Here is a 24,303-nt window from a genome sequence, read left to right on the forward strand (position 1 = left end):
AATCTTTTGACCTCAGAACAACTCCTTTCAGCTGCTTTCAATATAAGCTCTTTTATGAATTTTGGCCAAGGATAGACTAGCCAGTTCCTCATAAGCCAACATACAGTGGAATCTTGGTTCTCGAACTTAATTAGTTCCGGGAGGCTATTCAAGAAGCGATTTGTTGGAAAACCGAATCACACCTGAGAGATGTGTGACTGAACTTACAGGTGTGTATCAGCATGAAAGGCTGGTCAGGGTGAGAACCAAAGTTTGGTTCGACACCCAAGACATTTTTCCATGAACAATTTGGTCAAGAACTGAACTGTTCAAGATGGGAGACAGTCAAGACTGAGGTTTGTACTATGACAGCACAGAAATGAGGAGAAAGACCAATGTTTCTCTTCCCCCATGGAAGAGAGCCAGAATGATTTCCCAGCCATCGAAGCCTACTCTAGCTGTGGTCTTCCTCAGATGCAGGGAATATAGCAAATTTAAAAGGTCCTGTGACTCAGAAGAATGCTCTGTTCATTGCTCCTTGAATATTTTTGTCTTTTTTAAAATCATTTTTATTTTTCAATTACAATTGGCATACAATATTATATTAGTTTATATTTCAGGTATATGCCCTTGTTTAGAATTATTACACATTATGTCACTTACTAAGTGATCATCCCAGTAAATCTCGTACCCATTTGACACCATACATGGTTATTAGGATAATATGGACTATATTCCTATGCTGTACTTTACTTCCCCATGACTATTCTATAACTACCAATTTGTAGTTCTTAATGCCTTCACCTTTTTCACCTTCCCCTCATCCCCTCCCATCTGACAACCATCAAAATGTTCTTTGCATCTATGAGTCGATTTCTGTTCTGCTTGTTCGTTTTTGTTTTCTAGATTTAATTGTTGATATGTCTTTATTGCCATTTTTGTTCATATTTTTTATCTTTCTTCTTCTTAAGGAAGACCCTTTAACCTTTCATGTAATACTGTTTTGGTGGTGATGAACTCCTTTAGATTTTTCTGGTCTGGGAAACAATTTATATATCCTTCAATTTGAAATGATTTGCTGCATAACCTTGGTTGTAGGTCCTTGCTTTTTATCACTTTGAATATTTCTTGTCAATCCCTTCTGGCCTGCAAAATTTCTTTTAAGAAATCAGCTGACAGTCTTATAGGAACTCCCTTATAGGTAGCTAACTGCTTTTCTCTTGCTGCTTTTAAGGTTCTCTCTTTGTCTTTAACCTTTTGCATTTTAATTATGATGTGTCTTGGTGTGGGCCTTTTTGGGTTCATCTTGTTTGGGACTATCTGTGCTTTCTGGACTTGTATCTCTATTTCCTTCACCAGGTTAGAGAAGTTTTCTGCTATTATTTCAAAAAAGTTTTCAATTTCTTGCTCTCTTCTCCTTTTTGCACCCGCATGATGTGAAGGTTGGTATGATTGAAATTGTCCCAGAGGCTCCTTACACTCTCATTTTTTTGGATACCTTCTTCTTCTTGCTGTTCTGATTGGTTGTTTTTTGCTTCCTTATATTCCAAATCACTGATTTGATTCTTGGCTTCATCTACTCTACTGTTGATTCCCAGTAAATTTCTCATCATTTCAGTTACTGTATCCTTCATTTATGACTGGTTTTTTATGGTTTCCATATCCTTTTTTATGCTGTTGAAGTTCTAATTCATCTACTCTTCCCCAGAGTTCATTGAGTATACTTATAACCAGTGTTTTGAACTCTGTCTAGAAGCTCACTTGTCTCTATTTTGTTTAGTTCTTTTTCTGGAGCTTTGTTCTTTTCTTTCATTTTGGATATGTTTCTTTGTCTCCTCATTTTGGCAGCCTCCTTGTATTTTTTTCTGTGTATTAGGTAGAGCTGCTACATCTCCTGCACTTGGTAGAGTAGCCTAATGTCGTAGGTGTCCTGTGGGGTCCAGTGGCACAGCCTCCCCATTCACCCAAGTTGGACACCCAGGTGCACTGCCTCCCCTCTCCCCATGTGAGCTGTGTACACTGTCCTGTTGTAGTTGAGCCTTGATTGCTGTTGGCAAGTCAATGGGAAGGATTTACCCCCAGGCTGATCAGCTGCAAGGACTGCCTGCAACCATGGAGGATCAGATGTGCAGGGGCTCACCCTAAAGAGCAGGACTTAATTCAGCAGGGCTCTGGTGCCTGCCTAGTCCACCCATGGAGAGTGTTACCTGTGGAAGTGACTGGTATTTTGATGTGGTCTAAAGGTGTCCAAAGGGTGTGCTGGCTCTGGAGCTTCCCAAGAGGTGCAAGCAAAAGTCAACTGCCACCTGTTTTCTGTCCAAGGCCACAGAGCACGAGCTACAAAGCAGTCTTCAGATAGCTGCCACTTGTGCTGGGCTTGGAGGTGCCCCAGAGAGGCCAAACTGTGAACAAAGGCTACCCTCCACTAGCCACACTAGTACTGAGCCTGGGGCCACTTAATAAGAGGTACAGGACATGCTGAGGCCAAATGCTGCTTATTTGAGACATTTTAGGAAAGTCTGAAACATGAGCCAAGACAGGCCATTTATATGGTAAAACCACTGGGAACAGTTGGGGTAGGTCTGCAATTTGGTGGGACAGGGTCTCAGGGAATCTCCAGGGTAGGGTGAAGTCTTAGCCAGGTTAATGGAGACTCAAAGATGGGTGCCCACCTTCTGGGTCTGTGTGGGGAGGACTCATTGAAGGAATAATAGCCTCTGCCAGTGCTCCTGTCTGGGAGAAAGCTGCCCCTCCAGCTCTTGCCCTGATGCCAGACAGTTCAGTTACTCCCCATATGTCCCTTTCAAGCTGCTGCCCCAGTGCTGGAACTCAGAGAGAGTGAGGCCAAGTCAGTCCATGCACAGGCCCTTTGAGAGGAACTGTCTGGGACTCCAGAAGCTCTCCGTCTCACTCAGTCACAATCCCCGCTGATTTTTACAGCCAGAAGTTACGGGGACTTCTCTTCCTGGCACTGGAAGCCTGGGCTGGGGGGGACTGGTGTTGGGCTAGGACCCTTTGTGCCTCAGGGGGGACTTCTGTAGCTGAGATATCCCTCCTGATTTTTATCTGCCACACATGAATGTGGGACCAACATGTTCTCTATCTCTACCCCTCCTACCAGTCTCAGTGTGGCTTTTTTTTTTTTTAATATCCTTAGCTATAGGACTTCCATTCCACTAAATTTCAGGCAGTTCTGAATGATGGTTGTTCTGTAGTTGTATTTCCCATGTGGTTGTGGGAAGGTGCGAGTACCACATTTACCTATGCCACCATCTTGACTGGAAGTCCTGCTTCTGGAATAATGATTGAACTAGATCTTAGTAAACAGGAACTATTTGCATACTACTTTGGCTGAAAGATACGGCATTTGATTAGAATTTTAATAGTTAAAAGTCCTTTATCTTGTCCGATTGACTCACCTTTCACATAAAAAAATCATTTACTTTCACTGTAACACTGCAAATGTGCTTGCTTCTTGTGTCAAAGTATAATTTACCACAACTTCTGCAAACAGAATTATATCATTTACATGCTTGGCAATGCTTGAGGAGAAAGGATATTCTTGTATCCAATTTAAGTGCTATTACATGATCTGAAAATCGTCTGAAGAGCTGTCAGGGAAGGATGTTTGATGAATATGGAGAACTTCAAAAAAAGTGAGGTGTCAGATTGAGGGTTTAGGAATCCATTTTAGACTTCGTTTAAATGACTATCTTTAGTTATGAATTATCTTATTCTTAAAGAGTAAAGCCACATATGAGTACATTTCTGGTAATACAATAAAGGCCAAACAGCCCCACAAATCAAGAGTCTCAAATGTAGATAAGATAAAGATTAAGTACTAGTAGTCTGCATGCAAGCCAATATTGAATGTCGATGCTAGTGTAGTTATTGATGAGTAGATCTAATGGCTAAAAATGAGAAATGAATTAGGTAAAAGTGCAACAGAAAAGGAGAGAGATGTTAACTTTCTACCTTGGTCAGTTAATTCCTGTTGTAAATGATGTTTAATGTAGCTGGGGATGCTGTGCTAGGGGTGACAAGGCATGCTTTCTTTTTATGTTGGTAGCCACATGCATTTTTATGCCAGGGCTTGCTTTTCAGCTTCTAAAAAAAATTAAATGTTGGTATGTGTCTCTATCTAGTCTCTTCATTTCATTTATGCTCATGTTCCCTTAGCTGCATGAATTTGCCTTCCTTTACCACTTTTGTGAGTAACATCTTTCAGAATAGAAACTGTGAGGTCTGTTGGTTTGCCCTAAAGGATGGTTTTAAGGGATATTAAGGATAGATTGTAATATTCCTTTGTTTATTATTTATTCAGCAAACACTTACATAGTACTTACAATGTGTTGAACTTTACAATTATTACTTTTATCCTCCCAGCAACTCTATGAGAATATCGGTATTATTATTGTCATTTTATGCAAAGGCAACTGAGGAACCTAGAGGCTAAGTAAATCATTTAATGCCATATAGTGGAAGAATTGGGACTTGTATCCAAGCAATGGGGCTGTGGAGTCAATGAGCTTGGCCATGACACCAGTCTTCTCTGCCTTCTATTCTTCTGTCCCTCTGTCCCCATAATGCCAGTCACTGCCTGGGGTTCTGATTCCTCTTTGGTCTACAGGGATTGGTTGTAGGACACCCCTCCATCCGGTCCCATTCAGGGATTTTAGCGTGATGTCCTGAATTATATTGGGTGTGGTTTCCTCTTCTAAGTTTCGACAACTTATTGATTTGTCACTCACCAGTTAGTATGCTGCCTATTAGCTCCAGCACAAGTATATTCTTTTTATACCATATTTTTTAAATATAGCAGGAGGGGAGACAAACGCTTACATAACAGCAGAGATTTGTTTTAATTGGAGCACCCATAGTACTCACAGAATTCAGAACTTGATCTCATTTCTGTTATTCAAGCTAACAGCATTTTTATTTTGTATGTGAAGTGATTTTATAACTTATTACAAAATTAGTTGCTCCCACCTCTTCATCATGCCCCTTCAGGTTATAAACATCACAGGATGAATGGAAAAGAATAACAAGATTTGATATAAGGTAAGGGTCTGCATGCTGAGGGAAGAAATCAGCTTTCAAATCACACTAAACACATTTACAATAATTCAGGCATCAGATTTTGGATTGCATTTGGAAACTGAATATATAAACAGACAATGGTCAGGCCATATGATAACAGAATTCTGACCCTCAACTTCTGCAGCAATCAGCTCAGGAAGTCAGACTACAATCCCTGTAGCGATGAGCCCAGAGATCGGGCTTGGTCAGTGAAGGCCGGCTTCCCCAATTTTTGTCCCTGCTTCCAATTCAGGACCAACCAGAGAATGTCAGATATACTCTCCAAAGCAATTCCATAGTATACCCTGCTTCTAGTGAGTCTACCTCCACTTTCCACATGCTGACAACCCCACTCAGACTGTACCCGGGGCCTTTCCCTTTTCTCACCATAAAGCTTTCCCATGCCTGCCTCAGAGTGAATGCCAAATTCAAGGGATGGCTCCTGACTCCCTTGCTATAGCAAGCCCTGAATAAATAGTCTCTGTTATTTCTACACTTTAAAGAGAAACGAATCTCTCCTTGTTCTATTTGTCAGAAAATTCTATTAGTTCCCCATTTTCCAGTGGTGTCCAGAGGGATTGATTAAAGGGCTGATTGACTACGGTAGCATCCAGATAGTTGGAGGGTCGCTAGATGTGTGTGTAAGTAGAATTACAAATATTATTTTTATCACTGCCTTGGAATATTTTTGCTTCCTGATACTTGTAATTGGATGTTGTTTGTCCTTCATACCAGCATTAAAAAAATCAGAAAAACCAAAGAGATTAAGGAGAGTTTTATTGTAAAGATTGACAGGATATACAATTTTACATTTTCCCAAGTCTACAAAAACTCTCAGAGTCTAAGTTTCTTTATGTCTGTCACACCAGCAGACAGATTATTTATAAACTGGGAAAGGGAAAGTTTACTTCTTGCCAAACTGAGGCAAAGGTGGCGGCACCTTAATATCTTGACCTCTCTCCAACTTCTTCTCACAATCCACCAAGTAATTGACTCCATCGATGACTATCTGGACAAGCTCGACCTTTGACGTGAAAAAGATGAATGATTAATTTTCACACAAGGCACATGCAACGCAGTGAGCAACACTGGGATAATGAGAGCTTGCCGCAGAAGCTGGACTTTCTAACCATTTCTCCTCATTATTTCCCTCCAGGGTTGTGGGAGGACAGATGTCTGACAGTCACTGTCGAAGATGGGAAGTACAAGTTTTTACAGGGCTTCTCCCAACCTTCTTTAGCTAAAGCAGGGTTCCTGCTTTGTGTGTGAGTACTTTCTTGATATATGAAAACCCTCAGTTTGCATCTCAGAAACTTTGTCCCCATCAGTCTGTGCTGTAAAATAACAGAGTTTGTTTAAAGGTAAAAGTACACACTGACACCCTGGTGTTGATCTTTGGCCTGGACCTGGATCCTGACCTCCCACTAGGCTATCCAAACACTGAATATGCTATAGTTCCGATATCATCATTTACACAGTAAACGTCTTTTGGAAAAATTGTTTAAAATCAAATGTTTAGCAATTAAATCGTGTTTTCAATGTACCAGGCAAGTTTTTACTTAAAGGAATCTTTGTGATTTATATTAAGAAAAACTTTTTAAATTTCTGCTTTTTGAAAAAAGACTGAACTTTTGTTTACAAATATTTATTTTTTTAAATTAGAGCTCATCTACATACGAATTTTCCCTGTGGTCACCTCCCTAACAAATCACTTGCGCTGTTCCTGTAGAGACCCAAACTAAGTCAGCAAGCAGTTGGTTAACTCCAGACTGCGCTAAAATATATAATATAACATGAGGAGGAGCAGCAAGGATGGAAGGGATTGCTGAGTATTACATCTGAACATACCTTAGGCAGGGGGGAGTCTAGTCCCCTGCCCACCTCTTTTCATGCCTAAAGGAACTGAGGCTCCATGAGAGGGTTGGATCAAAAATCTAGTCATGATTAAGCAAAGAAATGTCTTTTCTACTCATCCAATTGGCCCATCCCAATGTTGAAGAGGGTGTGGTGAGATGGTGTCATGTTCATTGCCAGTGGGGACTCTATCTTGGTATAAATATTCTGATAGGAAACTTAGCTATAAGGAGCCCTCATCTTTCGTTCAGGAATTCCTTTCCTAGGAATTTATCCTAACTAAATAATCAGAGTTGTAATTAGCGTATGTAAAGAGATTGTCTTAGAGTTATGTATAGAGATAGTCGAACAAAACATCCAATAACCAGGGTTATCTGTTAAACAGATAACAAACTATCTTTGATGGACTGTTATTAAACATGTTTTTTGAATATAGGAAAATGCTTAGAATAGAATACATTGGGAAAAAGCTTTGTTATAATATCAAGTACATAATATCAAATTTTGTAAAAAAAAGTTTTTTTTGAATAATTGTAATAATGGAAGGTAAATCAGAAAAATGTTCACAATGGTTATCTCAGCATTATTAGGTTGAATTTTAATACTTTTGGGCATATTTCTAGCTTTTATAATGATCATCTATTAACTTTAACTTAATTAGACATAAATTTTTTTTTCAAAGCGATGACTGCCTTGCTTTCCATTAGTGAAATCTAGTTGTTATTAGAAGCAGACAGGACTGGCCCAGATTTTTTTTTCAGGATACCACACATTACTCAGCAAACTGCAGAAGCTGTGATATTTTTAACTGCTTCTTCCTTAGGTACTTTACCAGAGCTGATAAACACACGGGCTGACTTAACTGTTTTCAGGATTTTCTCCTTTCTTTTCCTGAGTTTACTGGTGAGGATACCAACAGGCAATGAAATATTCAAAAGTTGGCTAGCAAGAAGAGAGAACGTTGATAATCCACAGATTTAATAACCAGCCACTGAGTAATTAAGAGTTGTATGTAATAATAATAAGAGGCTTTTAAATTAATGATGAGCATAATACATCCAATGGGGCCACATCTAGATAAGTTGGTACAATGTACTGAGATAGGCATTTGCTTGGGACTCAGATGCATGTTCCTTTTTTTTAACCCTCACCTGAGGATATGTCTATTGATTTTTTTTAGAGAGGGAGGGAGGGAGGGAGAAAGAGAGAGAATCATGGACGTGAGCGACAAACATCAATTGGTTACCTCCTGTATACACCTCCCAACTGGGAATCAAACTCTCAACCTTTGGTTTGTGGTACAACGCTCCAAGCAGCCGAGCCACCCAGCCAGGACCTTAAGTGTGCTCTTTGTGCTTCACTTCATGCGCTGCTCCAGGCCTATATATAGTTTATGAACCCTTTTCATCCTATGTAGTCTCAGAATCCTAAGGATTGTTTTATGAGCATAATCTTATGTACACCTAATGCATACATTATTTCCTATTTTAGCCCTAAAAATAATATCTTGGAAAGTATCAAGTATCTTAAAACACCTAACTGAAGATGACAGTGTGTGGCCTTCACCAAAGGAAATTCAGAATCATGAAAAAATTCCAGCATTTCACCACCCTCAAAGAGAGAGCAAGCACCCATATTCTCTGGCTTCACAGTGATGAAATACTACTGTCCTTCAGCACAACAGTGCTCCTTCTCCTGCAGAGCTCTGGAATAGTCCCGAGGGGAACGTGGGTGACAACAGCCCCACTGAACTCTTTTACTTGCCTATACATTCTCAGCTGACACTGTGCTTACCTTTACACAATTATTTCCCGTGGAAGAATAGCTCTGCAGCACGAACTACTAACCTGACTTGGGACTTAATGGGGAAAGAGGAGGTCTCAAATTTTGTGAATAAGGTAAGGCTGTTCAGGCTACTTCTCTTTCTCATAGGCTGATTTTCTTAGTTCACGTTCAGAGAGTGAGAGAGACATTACCTCTGATCGACCAATCCGATCTATGTTGGAAATATCGTACACATCTGCCACCGCCGCGGTGTCCACGCCGCCTGTGCCGCGCTTCTGCAGTCTCAGGTTCTCCAGGATCTTAGAAAAGCGGGGGTCCTGGGACAGGGGTAACACAGCGTGGTAAGAAGCAAATCGATTCAGTGTTATTGGCACATTCACTTAGAAAATGAGAGACATTAACGGTCAATATTTATTAAGCATATATTTACTGTGTACCAGGGTGCTGTGCTGGAACTTTTATTTCTTTTCTTTAAAAAAAAATATTTATTTATTTTTAGGAAGAAGGAAAGGGTGGGAGAAAAGGAGGGAGACAAATACCAATATGTGGTTGCCTCTCAAGCGCCCCCTACCAGGGACCTGTCCTGCAACCCAGGCATGTGCCCTGACTGGGAATCAAACCAGTGACCCTTTGGTTTGCAGACTGGTGCTCAATCCACTGAGTCACACCAGCCAGGGGGTGTGCTGAAAGTTTTCAACTTTACAATATCCCCATGAAGTAGGTATTGCTTTCACCCCCATTTCATAGGTCAGGAAACTAAGGCTCAGAGGTATTTATTTGCCCGAGGTCACACACCTAGAAGGTTGTAGAGCTATTATTAACTTTTTTAAAAATTAAATTTATTGGGGTGACACTGGTTAAAAATTATATAGGTTTCAAGTGATTAACTTCTATACTGCTTTTTTGGCATCTGGATGCCAGCTTTGGTGAGTATTTACTATTCATCTATATAATAGTTCACTGATACAATTAAAACCATGAAGTCATGTCAAATAATTTTTTAGCATTGGAATTTTGAACAACAAAAACTTCCATCTTTTTTTGACAAGAAACACATTTTCTAAAATTGTTTTCAAGTATTTGGTTCACTTGGTGTGCTGTTGCAGAAATTATTAGTCGCCTACCAGAATCCTTTTGCCCTGCTCTTCCACAGTGGAGCTGAGGAAGTGGCCACTTGCCAAGTTTGGGCAGAGTGGCGTGTGCCACTTCCAGGCCCAGGCCTGAAATCGCTCCATGGAAACACCTGCATGCGCTGTCCCCTTCCCACAAGCTAGAACTCGGGGCCTGACAGTAACCGTGCAAAGAGGACAATGCCCTGAGACAGCGGCCCTCCAAGTGTAGTGCCCCGGCAGCGGCGTCAGTGTCGCCCGGAGACGTTGTGGAAATGCATTTATGCAGGTGGGCCTAGCAGTCTGTGCTTTTACAAATCTCCAGGTGATTTTGATGCAGTCTCAAGTCTGAGAACCTCTGCACTGGGAGAGACAGAGACGGAGATGGAAGGAACCCCAAGGAGCAGAGCAGCCTGCCTACCTATTTGGATTTGTTCTGTGAGGGAGAACTTAAACTTCTAGTTCTTGAAGACACAGCCCTTTCTTACAGTCCTTCATCTTTCTTTCCTACCGATATAAATGTCTTTTGAGGTAAACTTAAACCTTTCTCACTATTTTGGCCGTGCATACAGAAAGTAGGGGTTAAGTCATGGGCGGTGACATTTGCCCCCTCCACAAAACAGTCCCGTCTGAGCTGATCCCGGAAGAACCCAACAGGGCTGCTGCCTGTATGACATTACCTTGCTGAGCTTTGGGATCTTAACGTGGACACCAGCCCGTAATCCCGTGCCGAGGTTCGAGGGACAGGTCAGAATGTATCCTAGGCGCTCATTCCACATGAACTCCCAGCCTCGTTCTTGGATTAAGCGTTCTACCTACAACAGAGAACAAATGACGGAGCTCTCAAATATGCGTTCACTCAGCACATCCCAAACATCAGGGAGAAAGGTGTGTGCTGTGAGTGCCGAGATCCCGAGGAAAAATTAGCCCCATCCTGGAAGTCACTATACTGTCTTTTAGTAAGGAAAAAAATAAAGATATTTTATTTTAGTGAATATTCAGAAATCTCTGATAACATCTTACTTCTTTTAGTCCACGACAGAATCGCTCAAATACTCTTTTCATATTGCCTCCTTTTTCCATAGAGATTACCCTGGTGTGGTCTTCCTCATTAATCCAGATGAGAAATGTCTTGTCATAATTATGCCTAATGAAGAGAGAAATGTGGTGTTGAGTGTTAATTATATTTGTTTCAACACATGAAAATTCCCATTACCTCTGTAGCTTGATTGCTTCACTTCACATTTCTCATTTCCTAGATGGCCCTAATCTCTTAATTGTGCCTGAACAAGTACTACAAAATACTGTTACCGTGACAGAATGAAGAATAAGACCAACTCCAACCCTTAGAGATGTCATGTTTTTGCCCAACAAGAACATAATCTCCTTCATTCAACAGACTAGTCTGACAATAACTCAACTCTCGTAACATTTGGCTTTGACACTAACAAGAGTGTTTTGTTCCCTAATAGATTCAACCAAAATCTTGTCCTTAAAAAAAAAAAAAAAGACTTTACCTGAAGCCTAGAGTACCTGTGGTACCGAAGCTTTCGCTTATGTTTGCCGTATAGACCCTGCCTCTCCCCCCGCTGAGCAGCTGCTCATGCACACTGTGACCGCGCCTCTGTCGGGTAGTGTCATAATAACCTACCAAGGCACAGGGATCAAAGTTGGCCAAGATAAAATAAATTTCTATTCGATATCCATTCTTCCATGTAGGGTTTTGCCTAAATCCTCAATAATTATTTTTCATTTTCTGTTCTTTTGTTTTAATGTCATGAAACAGATTCTCTCTAAGGTCAAATAATACAAAGCTAATTTTTCTCTTAAAAATACAGTCTTTTTCTCATGCATAATTCATGCAAACCAGCAAACATTCCTACGCTTCTTAGACACATTACGATACTTAGGTATCACACTCGCAGACAACTTCTAAATACTCTCTTCTCCAGGGAGCTGAGGCCGGGCATGCTGTCAGGTGCAAGTCACAGCAACTTCGGGTTAGGACCCGCAGAGCACCCGCAGGAGGTCCTCTGCACACATCGCAAATGGGAAGTGCTATGTCCATACCAGATTCCCCTGGCATCTGGCCAGTCACGGGCCATCCCAGCACATGTTAGTAAAGGGGACACTGGCTTGTCAAACAGAAAGTGATCCTGCAGGCCAAAGGGACAAAGCAGAAAGGAGAAACTGATGAGATCAGACATGACAGCAAGTGCCAGGTATCCAAGTTTCACGTAACTAATGGTGACTGCGGTGTCTCAGGCCGTGTTTCTCGGTTTTGGCTGCCTACTAGAATGACCTGGGCACTTAAAAAAAAATACTAATACCCACCCCCTAGAGATCCCGACAATTTTTACACAGTGTGTCCCAACATCAGGATTTTTAAAGCTCTTCAGGTGATTCTAGCGTATGGGTAAGGTTGACCCAAGGGTTTAGCCCAGGTGGAAACACAGCATCGCTGCGGCAGAGTACGGGAACCCCACGAGCACCACCCCTGTGCAACGCAGCGTGGGCAGCGAGTGAGGGCAGCTATCCTGAAGGGTCTGTTCTACACAGCCACCATTCTCTACGTTTCTAATGCTATTGGAATATTCACTATCACTCTTTTCCTTTAAAAGTATTAGAAATGTAAAATAACGATCTATAAATAAAAACAGCCACCATTAATTTAATTCTTACTATGTGCTGGGCTTTATGCTATGTGCTTTTAATTTATTTCCTTCAATCTCACAACACTATGAGGCAAGTGTAATCATTCTATTTTATAAGAGGGGGAAAAAAACGGAGATTCAGAAAGAGAAAATAATGTACATGATATCACAAAGCTAGGAGGTGGTAGAGCCTGGATTCAAACCTATGACTCCCAAGCTTGTGCCTTCAGTATACTATTCTCCATGTCAAAACCAATGTCAACTGACTGACATTTTTCTTTCTGTGTGTACATAGTAACAACATGAATATGGATACCATGTGTTCAATTATTATTACACTGAAGTAAGAAGTCAAGAGGATGTGGGAGGGAAGTCTTCCTTCAATCTCTGAGAAGTAGAAGAGGTCAGAGACTTGACCAGGACAGGCTTGTAGACCGTCACTGCCCCCGAAACAGTGTGTCCCATAAGCTGGAAACCAGAAGTGGCTACTTGAGGTGCAGGAGGGCTCATTCTGTAACCAGACGGGGAAGGTCGGCCCGATGGCTGCAGAGACCAGGAGCCGGAGGCCCCCAGCCCATGAAGCTGGCCCATCAGTTTGAAACTGAGGCCCACTTTGTGGCATTGCATCTTCTGAAATGACAGATACTGTTTCTGCCACTTCTTGGACTTCAGTTCAAAGTTTCTTTTGAAACTGCCATCCTGTTCTAGCTGTGCTAGGGGAAAATAAGTAAAAAACTTGGGTTTTGACTACTCTAGAGTTAGAGTGAAGCCGTGGAGGATGTGAAGGCAGCAGGAATCCCAGAGGCTGGCTCCAATGCCAGTCAGGGCCAGCCTTCCCCCTGGGTAATTTCCTTTCCAGGCCTTCCTAGTTTCCAGGCTTTCCTGTGTGGTAATGGGGACCATCCTCAGGGCACAGACAGGCTTTTCCACACCCCCTTGTTCCTATTTACCAACAAGCAGGGGAGTCCTCCACTCACCCACACCCACAGATCCCCAACCCACCAAATCCATACAGAGTTTCCTCTGCAGATTTTACCCTCAGAGTATTTTCGTGGCTCCACCTAAAGTTTTAAGGCCTCATCTTCACTACTCTGAACACGCAGAAGCCCCAGCAAGCTCCCAGCCAGGGCAGGGGCCTGAGCTCTGGGAGAGATCGCGCGGCGTGGGTCTGGGCTTCTTGCTCAGCCCCAACCCAGGCAGCCCCGGGGGGTTCAGGGGCCACTCACATCGATGAGCCGCTGCTGGTCCTGCTCCGTCATCTCAGACAGCCTGTAGTAGCGGCCAGCCAGGTCCCCCTTGAGGCCATCCAGGGCCGTGACCGCCACGTTCTCCACCTCCCTGCGCTCAGCGCGGCTGCAGGCCGGCGGTAGGCTCAGCCCGCGGATGCTGCGGCCAGTGCGCACCCGAGAGGACAGCACGTAGCGCTCGTCAAATTGCCCGTGGGTGATCTGCGGAGCACAGCGTGGGGTCACCGCAGCCAGCCTGGGACCGCGGTCCCGGCACAGCCACAACCCACTGACTGGCAGTGTCCCTGAAGGGACCCTGAGGCGTTGGGCACATTTGCACAACCAACATGGTAGACACATTCTGGAATTCGGGGTGGGCGGTAGGTGCTTTACAGAAAAGTGAGGTAAGGCAGAGCTGTTTGTACAGCGCTGTCTGGAATAATTTACCACGCCCCCCCACCCCCCACCCCCCACACACACTCAGTTACGCGTGGTATGAAGAAAGGAATTGCTTGAGGAAAGGATTAAAGTTAGTGACCACACCACCTTAGTAGTACTTATTAAGGAAAACAAAGACTTTGGGACTTTCCTGACCTTCTGGGGGTGGCCGTCCAGGAAGTGTGCTGTACTAAGGGGATCACAGAACTTTTAAGGGGCATCTAACGCAGGGGCCCTGCTCTCCAGCATCCCGCACGCGGGCTCTGGGCTACCAGCTTCACAGGAGGGCTCGGGGGAGGCTGCACCTACCTTGGATGCATCCAGATCCGTGGGGTGCTTCATCACCCTGGGGTCATAGCCATTGTGCCTGAGTTTGATGACAGGGTCAAAAAGGTCGGCAAACACCTGCAGGAGGAAAGTTGCTCCTGTTTCTTCTTTAATTGGTTTGTCTACTAGTAAGACTACTATGCAGGAAATGGGTATGAGAATGGATTAGCGGTTGATGATGATGATGATGATGATGATGATGATGATAGACTTATACCAGAGAAAACCTCTTGGAAGCACCTTGCCGCTTGGGAGAGGGCGAGGTGGCAGGACTCTGTCACTGTACCCTCCTCCCTAACTATTCTGCCAAGCTCACTGCCGTCAGACTGAACAAGAAAATCTTGCATTTCAGAATTTGAGGGTTTTCTCCTTTGTGGGATAAAAGAAGCTGCTAGGTCAGAAGTTATACAGTTTTGCAGTCCAAAGGGAGTCAGTTTAAGCAACATCATAATTTCATGGAAAGCCGGCTGCACCAGAAGGAAAGTACAGTGTCAGTTAGGGCAAAGCAGGGACCCGTCACCCTGTGAGGACCTTCCCAGCCCAAAATATCTCATGCAAAATCCATTTATTAAAAACTAAAAACTTCAGGAACAACCTTTAGGTAAATGAACACTAAGAGAAGTCATAACAGAGCAGCCTGTAGGCTTAGGGAGCTGTGGGAAGTAGGGGGTGGGGGTGTTGGGCCCAGGGAGCTAGCTCTAGTATGGGACTCAGACCCCAGTGGTGCCCTGCTGTGCAGAAACAAGCAACCAGTCTTGCTTCCTCCAGACGGCCCCTCCCCCCTCCTGATGGCTGCCTCCTAGGGAACTGCCTTCAGCTTCCTGCACCAGAAGGTGCAAGGAGGGTGGACCTCAGGGCGGCAGGCTGGAGACATTTGTCCAGAAGCTGCTCTGTGGAGAGGGCCGCATGGTGGCTGAGCCCCCCTCGCAGTGTGCCATCCTGTGCTTCTGCCCGAGGCTGAGGATGCGGAGATCATGGGATTTCTCCGAGACCCGATCTCAGAAGTCTGGGCTACAGTGGCTGTGTAATCAGTAATTCTCAAGCTGAAGACACACCACACCATCCTCACCCCTCAATAAAGCCCAGCCACTAACACATCATCTCCTACTGTCTTGCAGGTGAATACACATCACCAATAAAATAATTAGAAGACTTTACTTTTTTTCCTGTACCAATTTACTCGCTTGCTAATCTCAGAGGGCTCTGTCATGCAACCCATTCTGGTGCAGCAGCAAAGGAAGCCTTGGCCTGAAAAACTGTAGGCTCTTAGAAAGCACTCCAGAGGTTCTGAAGTCAGCTTCCTGTTGCAGGAGCCCTGCGTGAGAAGGCAGCAAGCTGGTCCCATAGAAGAAAGGTCTCTGGGACCCAGAGCCTCCCCCTTCCCACCATTCTGGAACCAACAGCTAATAGTTTACCTCATAGGACTCCTCGTCACCAGCCACCATGCCCACTGTCTTTATGAAGGGGTGGCCGGGGTTGTCCACCCCTGTCTGGATGCACTGGTCCAGGGTGTAACCGCTGGGCGTCGCCTTGTTGCGGAGCTTAGCGTAGATGGAGGGGGTGAGGCACTCGGCCATGCAGTTGTTGTGCTTGCGAAGGTCAGGGTAGTCGGCACTGTGTACCAAGGAGACAGGCTTTCAGTGAGCGGCCCCTGAAGGCAGGGGCCTGTGAATGGGCTCTGCTGGCCCCTCCTTCCACAAGGCTCTCTTTAGCCAGGAGGCACAGGGACTCTTGGCCAGGAGTCATGACTTAAGGGAGCCAGATTTTAAAAAAAAAGCCTCCTGAACTGCCAGGGAAAGGGACCTGGACCATCATGCGGGCTGCGGCAGCCCCAGACTGCGGCTCCTGTTCATGTAAAGGGGCGACTGAGTGAAAATAATTAGCAAATAAATCAAAATCATATGCAGATTTTTTTTAACCCTAGGTTATTGTAAAATAAAATAGGCACATTTTGGTCCCTTAGGCTTAGTGGTAAAGAGGCCGAAACCCCGCAGGCAGGACTACATAGAAATGCAGTCATTTATCCATCTTCTTCCTGTGATGCGAGCTCCAGGGCCGCCTGCTTCGTTCAGACCATGGCCACCTGCTTTGTTGAGAACAGTGTCTGGCTGTTGAAACAGGCACTCAGTAAATATCTGTGGGAATAATGCATAGAAAGAAATAGCATGGGGTGCTACCTCACCCTGAGATATGAACTGGTTGAAGAATAGGGGATTTAGGACCGCCACAGGGTCAAACACGACAGTCTCACCTCCGGAATTCCTGAGCTACATGGCGGAGTGGTAACTCCCCAGAGATCCTGATTCCCACAGGAGAAAGCCCCGAGCTTCCCCGACTCTCCCATCTAGAGCTGCCTGTGAGGAACCGTAAAGCCAGTTCCACACTCCAGCTCTGCTCAGGGTGTGCTCTCTCCTTCACTGCCGTGTTCCAAGGGCCGAGAAAATGAGTCCATCTTCATGCCACGCCCCCACGTCCCATCTGCAATGCTCTTTAAAGCTGATACTTAAAATCAACACTGTAACATCACATTTTCCAGAAGGCAGCATAACAGTGACAGAGACATGAGGCCACCATCCTTGTCCCTGGATTTGCATGTGGCTGCACTAGCTGTGTGAACTTGGGTACTATTTAATTTTTCTATGCCTCTGTTTCATCACAAAGGGATGCTAAGCTGAATAAAATAGATGCTCCATACATAGCGCTTAACACATAAAAGTGCTCAACAAATGTTAACTATGACTGTTATTACTATCCAACCAGTCTGCTAGCTCCAGGCAGGAATGCTGATGCTACACTGCCTTGTATTCGCCACAGGTGACCGTGCCTAATGACTCAGTTTGACTTAGTCTTCTCCACGGCAGTGTCCAGCAGGGGAAAGCATATTTCTGCTGGCACTTGGAGTCTTTTTTTTTTTTTTTTAAGCCAAGAGGACTTACCTTGGAGGGAATAGCTTGTGCTGTTCCCGGGTCTCAGCACGCACATTCTGCCTGTTCAGCAGGTACCCCGTGGTCAGGGCACTGGTGCCCAGGGTAGCAAATAACAGAGAAGCATTGCGGCCAGTTAGCAGCTTTGAGAAGGCACTGGTCATCCTTCCTCTTGGATGAGTGTCTGCAAAGCAGAGAAGCTGGATGAGACAGCCTCACCGCATGGCCCAGAACCACGACATAGAGATCAACAGACAAGAGAAAGAACCACCCGAGCCCGTGCCCCTCCTGTGGTTTGGTTAGTTTTTCTCTTTCTTCCTTTCTCTCCCACAACCCCTTCATACTGCTTGGGAAAATCTGGGTAGTTTTAGACATTGTGAATGTCAAACCGCCTGAGGTCCATCACTATTTGTTTCTCCAGAGTATGATATAGAAAAAAAAAAAAAAAAACCCGAGAGGATTTTTGCTTTGTGGATACCTAGAAGGCCCTTTCCATCTCTGCATACCTGGTCAAACCTCACTGTCTTTTTTTTTAACTAGCATTTATTAAACTCCTACCATGAGCCATGCACCACACAAGGGGCCTTACAGTCTTCAGTATTTGCAAGAATCCTACCAAGTGGGCATTATTTTACAGAGGGGGAAACTGAGGCTCGAGGGAGGGTAAGTGGCCTGCTCCATATCTCAGGGCCAGCACACGGGAAGAGCTGGGATTTGAACCCAGGCTTGTCTTTGGCCCTGGATTCGGACTTCTGGCTGACTCCATACCTTATAGGCAGCTCCCCACTGATCAGCAGGAAAACGACCTTTGTGGTTTAGGACCTAGGAGTGCCAGGGATCACACTACTCGGTTAAACCCCCGAGACCGTGGAAATGCATATATCACAGCGGCTCCTAGTCGTAGGATTATCACCTCAGAGCATGTGACTCTCCGAGTCCCAGAATATTATAAGCCTGTTCTCTTTCCTCGCCCTCGGGCTTCTGCTGAAGTGGCCCGGATGCCAGGGTACCTCTGCCCACTCCACTTCGATGCCAGGTCCCCAACTGCACAGACAGCCTTGCTGGGGACTCTGGGCCAGTCTGCCTTTCTCTGAGATTTGTTCTTGTTTTCTCCTTCTATCCTACCTCCCTCCTCCCTTGTACAGAAGTAAGGATTGCAGGGGGGAGCAGGGGGTGCTCTCTAGTTCTGTAGAAGCTGTCTGCCTCAGTTTCCCTAACCTCTGGAACACTCCTGATTTGTAAAGCATTATTTACTGCATCAGGGCTAAATGTGGCATATTTCCTGGGCTCCGAGCCTGGGAGATTTTTACCGGGGGGCGAGGGGACAGGGAGGGGAGGCAGCAAGATGACAGCCAAAGGCAATGATGCTGTTTTATCCTACACTTGCCCTCTCCATTAAAAATAAGAGCCACACGTTACACCCTTTGGCCAGAGTGCTCAAGAGCTGGATCTGTCTCTGTCCCAGGCAAGTGTACTGGGAGTCTGGGTCCTGGTCTAAGGGTTTTGTCTGGTTTCATGACATCCTGGAATGCAGAGGCCTTGGGTTTGTTACTGCCTCAGTTCAGAGCCTCCTGGTCGTCCTGAATATCCTGGACGGAGACGTCATGGGTGCCGTTCTGCTGACTTAGAGTTATGTCTGTACATGGTGTCCATGTGCCTGAGCCCCTTGGGGCCTAAGGGAAGTGGCAGGACCACAAGTCAGCTTTCCATCCAGAGAGAGTCACCCCCAAATAGTGAACGTCTAGGGTTGGACCAGCTCCGCAGGACACTGAACAAATGCCCACGATTGCCAGTCTCCTAGGCCAGCAGGAGATGGCTGTCTCCCCCCATTCTAAGGGAGCAAAGGGTTCACATGGTATCATCACCACTGGATATACTGTCAGCCTGGAGGGCCCCCTTGGCATCTCTGTTCTATTCAGCAAGTGGAAAGGTGTAGGCAGGAGACGTTTACAGTCTTTACCTATAAGTCAGAAGCCTTTCCTAGGATTCCTTGTGTTGAAGACATAGGACAATTACCCCACTCCTGTCTAAGGTAGACTGTTTTTAAGAAAATAGGAAGTGAGAACCATCTAGTCCTTTGAAATGCTGTAGAGGAAAGATGGTTACGCTTCTTCCCTGCCCGAGTTTAGGGTTCTCTGTGGCTGCTCAGGCAGGGGTGCATGTGACCTCCGGCAGTCACCTTCAAGACTGGCTCCATTCGGGATTCCTGACTCAGTGGGCAGGAACTCCAAGAATGCTCGACCCAAGCTCCTGCATGGCCTCCTCTGAGACCACAAATGCATCCTTCTCTAAGCTGAGGTGGGGACAGAGACCCAGGGCCTCCGGGCCAGGACCAAGTCTGTCCCAGAACCAATCGCCTCCTGGCCCCTGATTACCCAGGACTCCCCATGCTTTATCCCTGCTACACGCCCACCATCCACAGTTTCCTGAACTTTCCTCAGCCACTCCTTCAGAAAAATGGACCTGGCCTACTGTCTGAGGAGGTGATTCAATCCTGAAGCTGGCAGAGTCCATAGGAGCATGTGGCACTCATGTGCTTTGCTGGAATGGTGCCCTAACCCACAGAAGGTTTAACTCTAGAGGCTAAGGTCTTGGGAAAAGGCACCCCTATAAATGCAGAGGAGGAGGTAGGGTGCTCCCACAGCCTGATAACACCCAGCTCTCCTCTGAGAGCCTGCTTGGTCAGGAAGCCCCTTGTCAAGTCCTCGTGGTGGTCTTGTCCTTCCTGAGAACAGAGAACATGGCGAGGAAAGAGGAAGCGTGAGGTCTGCAGACAGGAGCAAGGGCACTCCTGGAAACAGCACACCCGCTGCCCTCACACGATCCCAGATGACCCTGTAGGGTCACAGAGCCTGCAGGTCTGAGCGGCAGCGTGAGGAGAGCCAGGACGGTTTGGCTTTCCTGACCATTGTGACCCCTCCACACCCACCAGAGCACTCACTCAAAGGCGGAGACTCACCCACTCTCGAAACAAGAACGGGACTGACAGCAGCTCCCTGAGAGACAACCGACCACACGAGCACAGAACGGGCCTTTGCCAGAGATGAAACACACTGAGGCCAACGCCGCAGGTTTTTACCTCCAGTGGGGAACAACGGGTACTGGGCTCGTTATTAATGTGTTAGTAATTTCAAAAATAAATCTCTAGCAGTAATATGAACCAGTTTAAATGGGACCCAGCTGTTGGGCCAATTAGTAATTAGCTCCTGTAGAGAGCCTCACAGGGTTCATTTTTCAGTTGCTATATCCCAATATACACCTCTTCTGATGCTGCAGAGGGACACATTCCCAGAAGCAGATCAATTAGTCTCCATAAATTACAAGGGAAAGTTGAAGGCTCAAATCCCACATTTAGTGACATTTAGATTTTTTTCCATTAGGAAAAAGTCTTGATTCTCTATCAAAAACTGCTCGTAAGTGGCCGGCACCAGAATGTCCCCCAGAATGGACCTGGCACCTGCACGTGGGCTTGTGCGCAGGGGACAGGATGAGGCTTCAGCTCAGGGCTTCTTTAGTTACCACAAAAGTGTTGGGGACAACTGTCCTACATGTGGTCCCTGCCCACAGCCCTGGGTCCACTACTCACAAGACCCCTCCTGCTGGCTCTAGCAATGACCCCTGCTTAGGAAGTATAAAATCAAATGGCCTGGTGTCACTGACCTTGGAGCCGGAGTCTCCGGAGAGTCCTGCTGCAAGCACACAGCCAAGCTGTGTAAGGGGCTGGCAGCGCCTGGCCTGGAAAAGGCTCCTGGGCTGGGCGGGGCTGAGGCCCTTCTGGCCAATCCCATCCAGGACCTCTGGCTGCACTTGTTCGCCCAGCTGTGCCCTTGAAAGCCAGCCACTGACTTCTCTGCCACCCAGCCCTGGGGTCTTTCTAGCACCAGCCCTTTCTCTGAAACATTTCCCTCCCCCAAGCCCAGTCCTGGAAGCTGCTTCTCCCAGGGCTCTGGGAGGTGTTTGGGGGCCTGCAACCCAGCTCACCGGCTGCCGAGTCCCACTGGACCTGACATCAAGGTGGAAGGAACTGCCAGGGAAACTGTCAGTCCTCTTAGGGGACTTGTTTCTACCTTCCCTCAGGATTACCATCTCTGCGGCCCAGGTTAAGTCTGCAGAATGACCCCCCCACCCCAGCCCGGCCAAGCTCTGAGAGGAAGATGTCTAAAGCTCCCACTGTCCTGCTGCTAACGGAGCTCTGTGCCAGGGACCTCCTTCCAACTTGTCTGGGGCCCGGATCCAGGGACAATAACAATCATGATTCTCTTCTGAAGTAGATTGCTAAATAATCTTATTTTCTATCCACACTAGCTTAGTATGCCACCCAGAAAACCCAGCAGGCCATATTCCTGCTTAAAAATAGCCCTCCTTGGGACCTCTGCCACGAACCGGAAAGGTTGACCGCAAATAGCAATGACCCACCAGGACTTTGGACAGCAGCCCTTGCCTTTGTGGAGAGAGCTTGCTGGGGCCGCTGGCAACTGTCACGTAGGCAGCTTCTGCAGCCACGTGCACACACCAGCTACTGCTTCCCTTCCCTTCCTTCTCAGGGCCCATCCCATGCACAGAGTGGGGGACGGAGCAGAGGGTGGAGCCCAGGAATAACCTTCCACCTGGAGGGGCTCCCTTTCAGAGTTTCCAATTATTTTAAACATAACCCATGGTAAAATAGCTATTTTCCCTCTTCCCGGGGGTTCTGACTGGGAGAGCACATGAGAGGGCCTTCTGGGGGCTGGAAAATTCCCTGATTTGAGTGTTGTATGGGTGCACACATACGGAAAAATTTCTCAAGCTGTAAAATTTCATGCACTTTGCTGTGTATTTGTCACACCTCAGTGAATTCCTAGGTTATCCTAATGACCTAGCTTATTAAATCGAAACTTTCACAAAGTGATACTTACTGTTTCTACATATGACATATTCAGATATTTTCCAGGCCCTTCTGTGTAACTTCATTAAAACAATTGCGGATTGGGACCAACCAAACTGATTGCACGATCCTCCGAGGGGTCAGGGTTCCCAGTGCGTGCATTCTGCTGTGATGGACCAGGGCCCTCGGGCCCCTGGGGGCCTCTCCTGGCAGAAGGAGCAGGGAACTGGAGGTCTTGTGGGGCTGACCAGCTGCTGAGGAGACGGCTCTGCGGGTCGGGGTCGGGGACAGGGGTGAGGGCAGTCTAGGCTTATTTCTTCCCAAAATTGTTCTTTTGCAGACATACAGTTTCAAGTCAGTTCAGGGGCCAAGTGAAATAAATCCAGTGACCCTGAAATAACCCAGATCCCGGACCGAGAAAATGATGAGGCTTTGGAGAGCATGGAAACGTAGAGTTTAAAGAATGGCAGTTACAGTAAGAAACACTGCTTCTTTTTCTCTTTTCCCAATTCCTTACTAATGGTTATTTAGAGTGCCCACCCATACACCTTACCTTCACCCTTCATCTTACAGTGTAATTTTGTGTAAGCGAGTGAATAAAGTCAGAAGAAGAGAAGTTGGAACATGGTTGAGTAAAGGGGGTTCCACTCTTTGGGGCCCTGGTCACCTTCAAGCACATTACAAAGGTGGTTGACAGGGATGGAAACCTCTACGTGATTCACAGCAGAGACTCCAGATTCCCAACCCTCTTTCAGACGCGATCCCTGTTGTATGTCTTTATTCCTCTGCATCATTGCCAACTCTCCTCACAGCCCCCGGGGGCCCCGTCTGTCCCTCGTAGCCAGTGTGGTCATGTGACTGGCTCTCACCGTAAGGACAGTAACAGATGTGAAATACGCAACTTCTACATTATTTACTTCAGAGGAAATCTGTTTTGGGCTTCTTTCTTTTCTGTCACTGAGCCCTGTTGCAGCCTGGATATCACAGGACCCAGACTTAGTGACAGGCAAGGATGGCCGAGGAATGAGGTGAAAGGAACCAGGCTTCCTGATTCCCACCAGCCTGACTGCTCGTTTCAGGAGTGGGAAAGGAAGCCAAGGGGCTAGGAGGGACCCAAATTCTTCTTTTTCTCAGTTTCGCTTGTGCTCAAGGGCTGCCTTGTGATCTCTTCAGCTCTAAAGATTAGGGCAACTTTATCTACTTGGCAAAACAAAGTATTTTTCTATATATTATTCCACATAAAAATGCAATAATTCTAGGGGCAGATAGTCTTGTTTTATAGATGAGGAACTTGGCCTCGGAAGGCCCAGGAGCCCGTCCAAGGTCAGAGCTAGTGGTGGCTGCTCTGGGCCCCCCCTCTGCAGCTTGTCTTCTCTCCGCAGCCCGTTCACCAGCACCCAGTTGACATCAGGTGAACAGAGCTGTTTGGGCAGTAGTGAGTTGCGTGTGCCTGGAGGCAGCCAAACATGGGCCAGGGTGTAACAGGAAAGATTCATACCCTGGAGAGACAGTAGGACTAGATGACCCTTAAAATCTCTTTTGAGGTCCTTCAGATTATCTGATTTTGAGTACCTGCAACATGAACGTCTGGTTTCCCCCTTCAAATTGAAAAGTAAAACATTTCTGAAGGAGTTCATTGGTACGAAGACTAGTGAGACTAGTGAGACATTTGAGAATGCCAGAAAGGCAAAGTTTAATTTGCATATAGGCAGAGCCCACACCTTGCGTGGCAAGCGTGAGGCTGCAGCACAAATTCCTCTGTGGGAATCACAAGTCAGCAGGTTCCCAAAGTAACTGGACACAAACAATATGCTTCTCAAAGCAGCACATGGGTCTCTCCATCACACACACACACATACATACACACAAATAACAAAGAAATACATTTAAATCTTCTGCAAAAGAGAGATGAGGATGGTAAGCAGGTTATCTCACATTTGGACAGCACTTTACAGTTTACAGTCTAACCCATTTTGTCCTCCAGACAGCCCGTGAGGTAGGCAGCACAGAAATTACTAGTAGCTCCGTCTTGCAGGTGAGATAACTGAGGCTCAGAGAGGTGTC

At 45.9% G+C, this 24,303-nt stretch overlaps 1 protein-coding gene across 1 annotated transcript; it reads right to left on the bottom strand.

Annotated features, from left to right (window-relative positions):
- Positions 1 to 5,818: 5,818 nt before the first annotated feature.
- CKMT2 (creatine kinase, mitochondrial 2) lies at positions 5,819 to 21,193 on the bottom strand. The gene is made up of 10 exons (XM_024563577.4): positions 21,036 to 21,193; positions 17,388 to 17,559; positions 15,867 to 16,065; positions 14,434 to 14,529; positions 13,687 to 13,908; positions 11,877 to 11,962; positions 10,830 to 10,953; positions 10,487 to 10,621; positions 8,889 to 9,014; positions 5,819 to 6,082 (listed from the first exon to the last, which is right to left on the bottom strand). Exons 2-10 carry the CDS (start codon positions 17,537 to 17,539, stop codon positions 5,963 to 5,965), a joined length of 1,260 nt encoding a protein of 419 aa, XP_024419345.1. The 5' UTR covers positions 17,540 to 17,559; positions 21,036 to 21,193; the 3' UTR covers positions 5,819 to 5,962.
- Positions 21,194 to 24,303: the final 3,110 nt, after the last annotated feature.

Source organism: Desmodus rotundus, chromosome 1, assembly GCF_022682495.2.
Source record: "Desmodus rotundus isolate HL8 chromosome 1, HLdesRot8A.1, whole genome shotgun sequence".
In the NCBI taxonomy this organism is placed as follows: domain Eukaryota; kingdom Metazoa; phylum Chordata; class Mammalia; order Chiroptera; family Phyllostomidae; genus Desmodus; species Desmodus rotundus.

What these genes read in the sequence shown, in the direction of transcription:
- CKMT2 (XM_024563577.4), bottom strand. Translation starts at nt 17,539, where the DNA reads ATGACCAGTGCCTTCTCAAAGCTGCTAACTGGCCGCAATGCTTCTCTG. An exon ending in GTGACGAGGAGTCCTATGAG is followed by an intron (nt 14,530 to 15,866) that starts GTAAACTATTAG and finishes TTCCTCCTGCAG; the next exon opens with GTGTTTGCCGACCTTTTTGA. An exon ending in AGATCCCAAAGCTCAGCAAG is followed by an intron (nt 9,015 to 10,486) that starts GTAATGTCATAC and finishes CCCCTGTCCCAG; the next exon opens with GACCCCCGCTTTTCTAAGAT.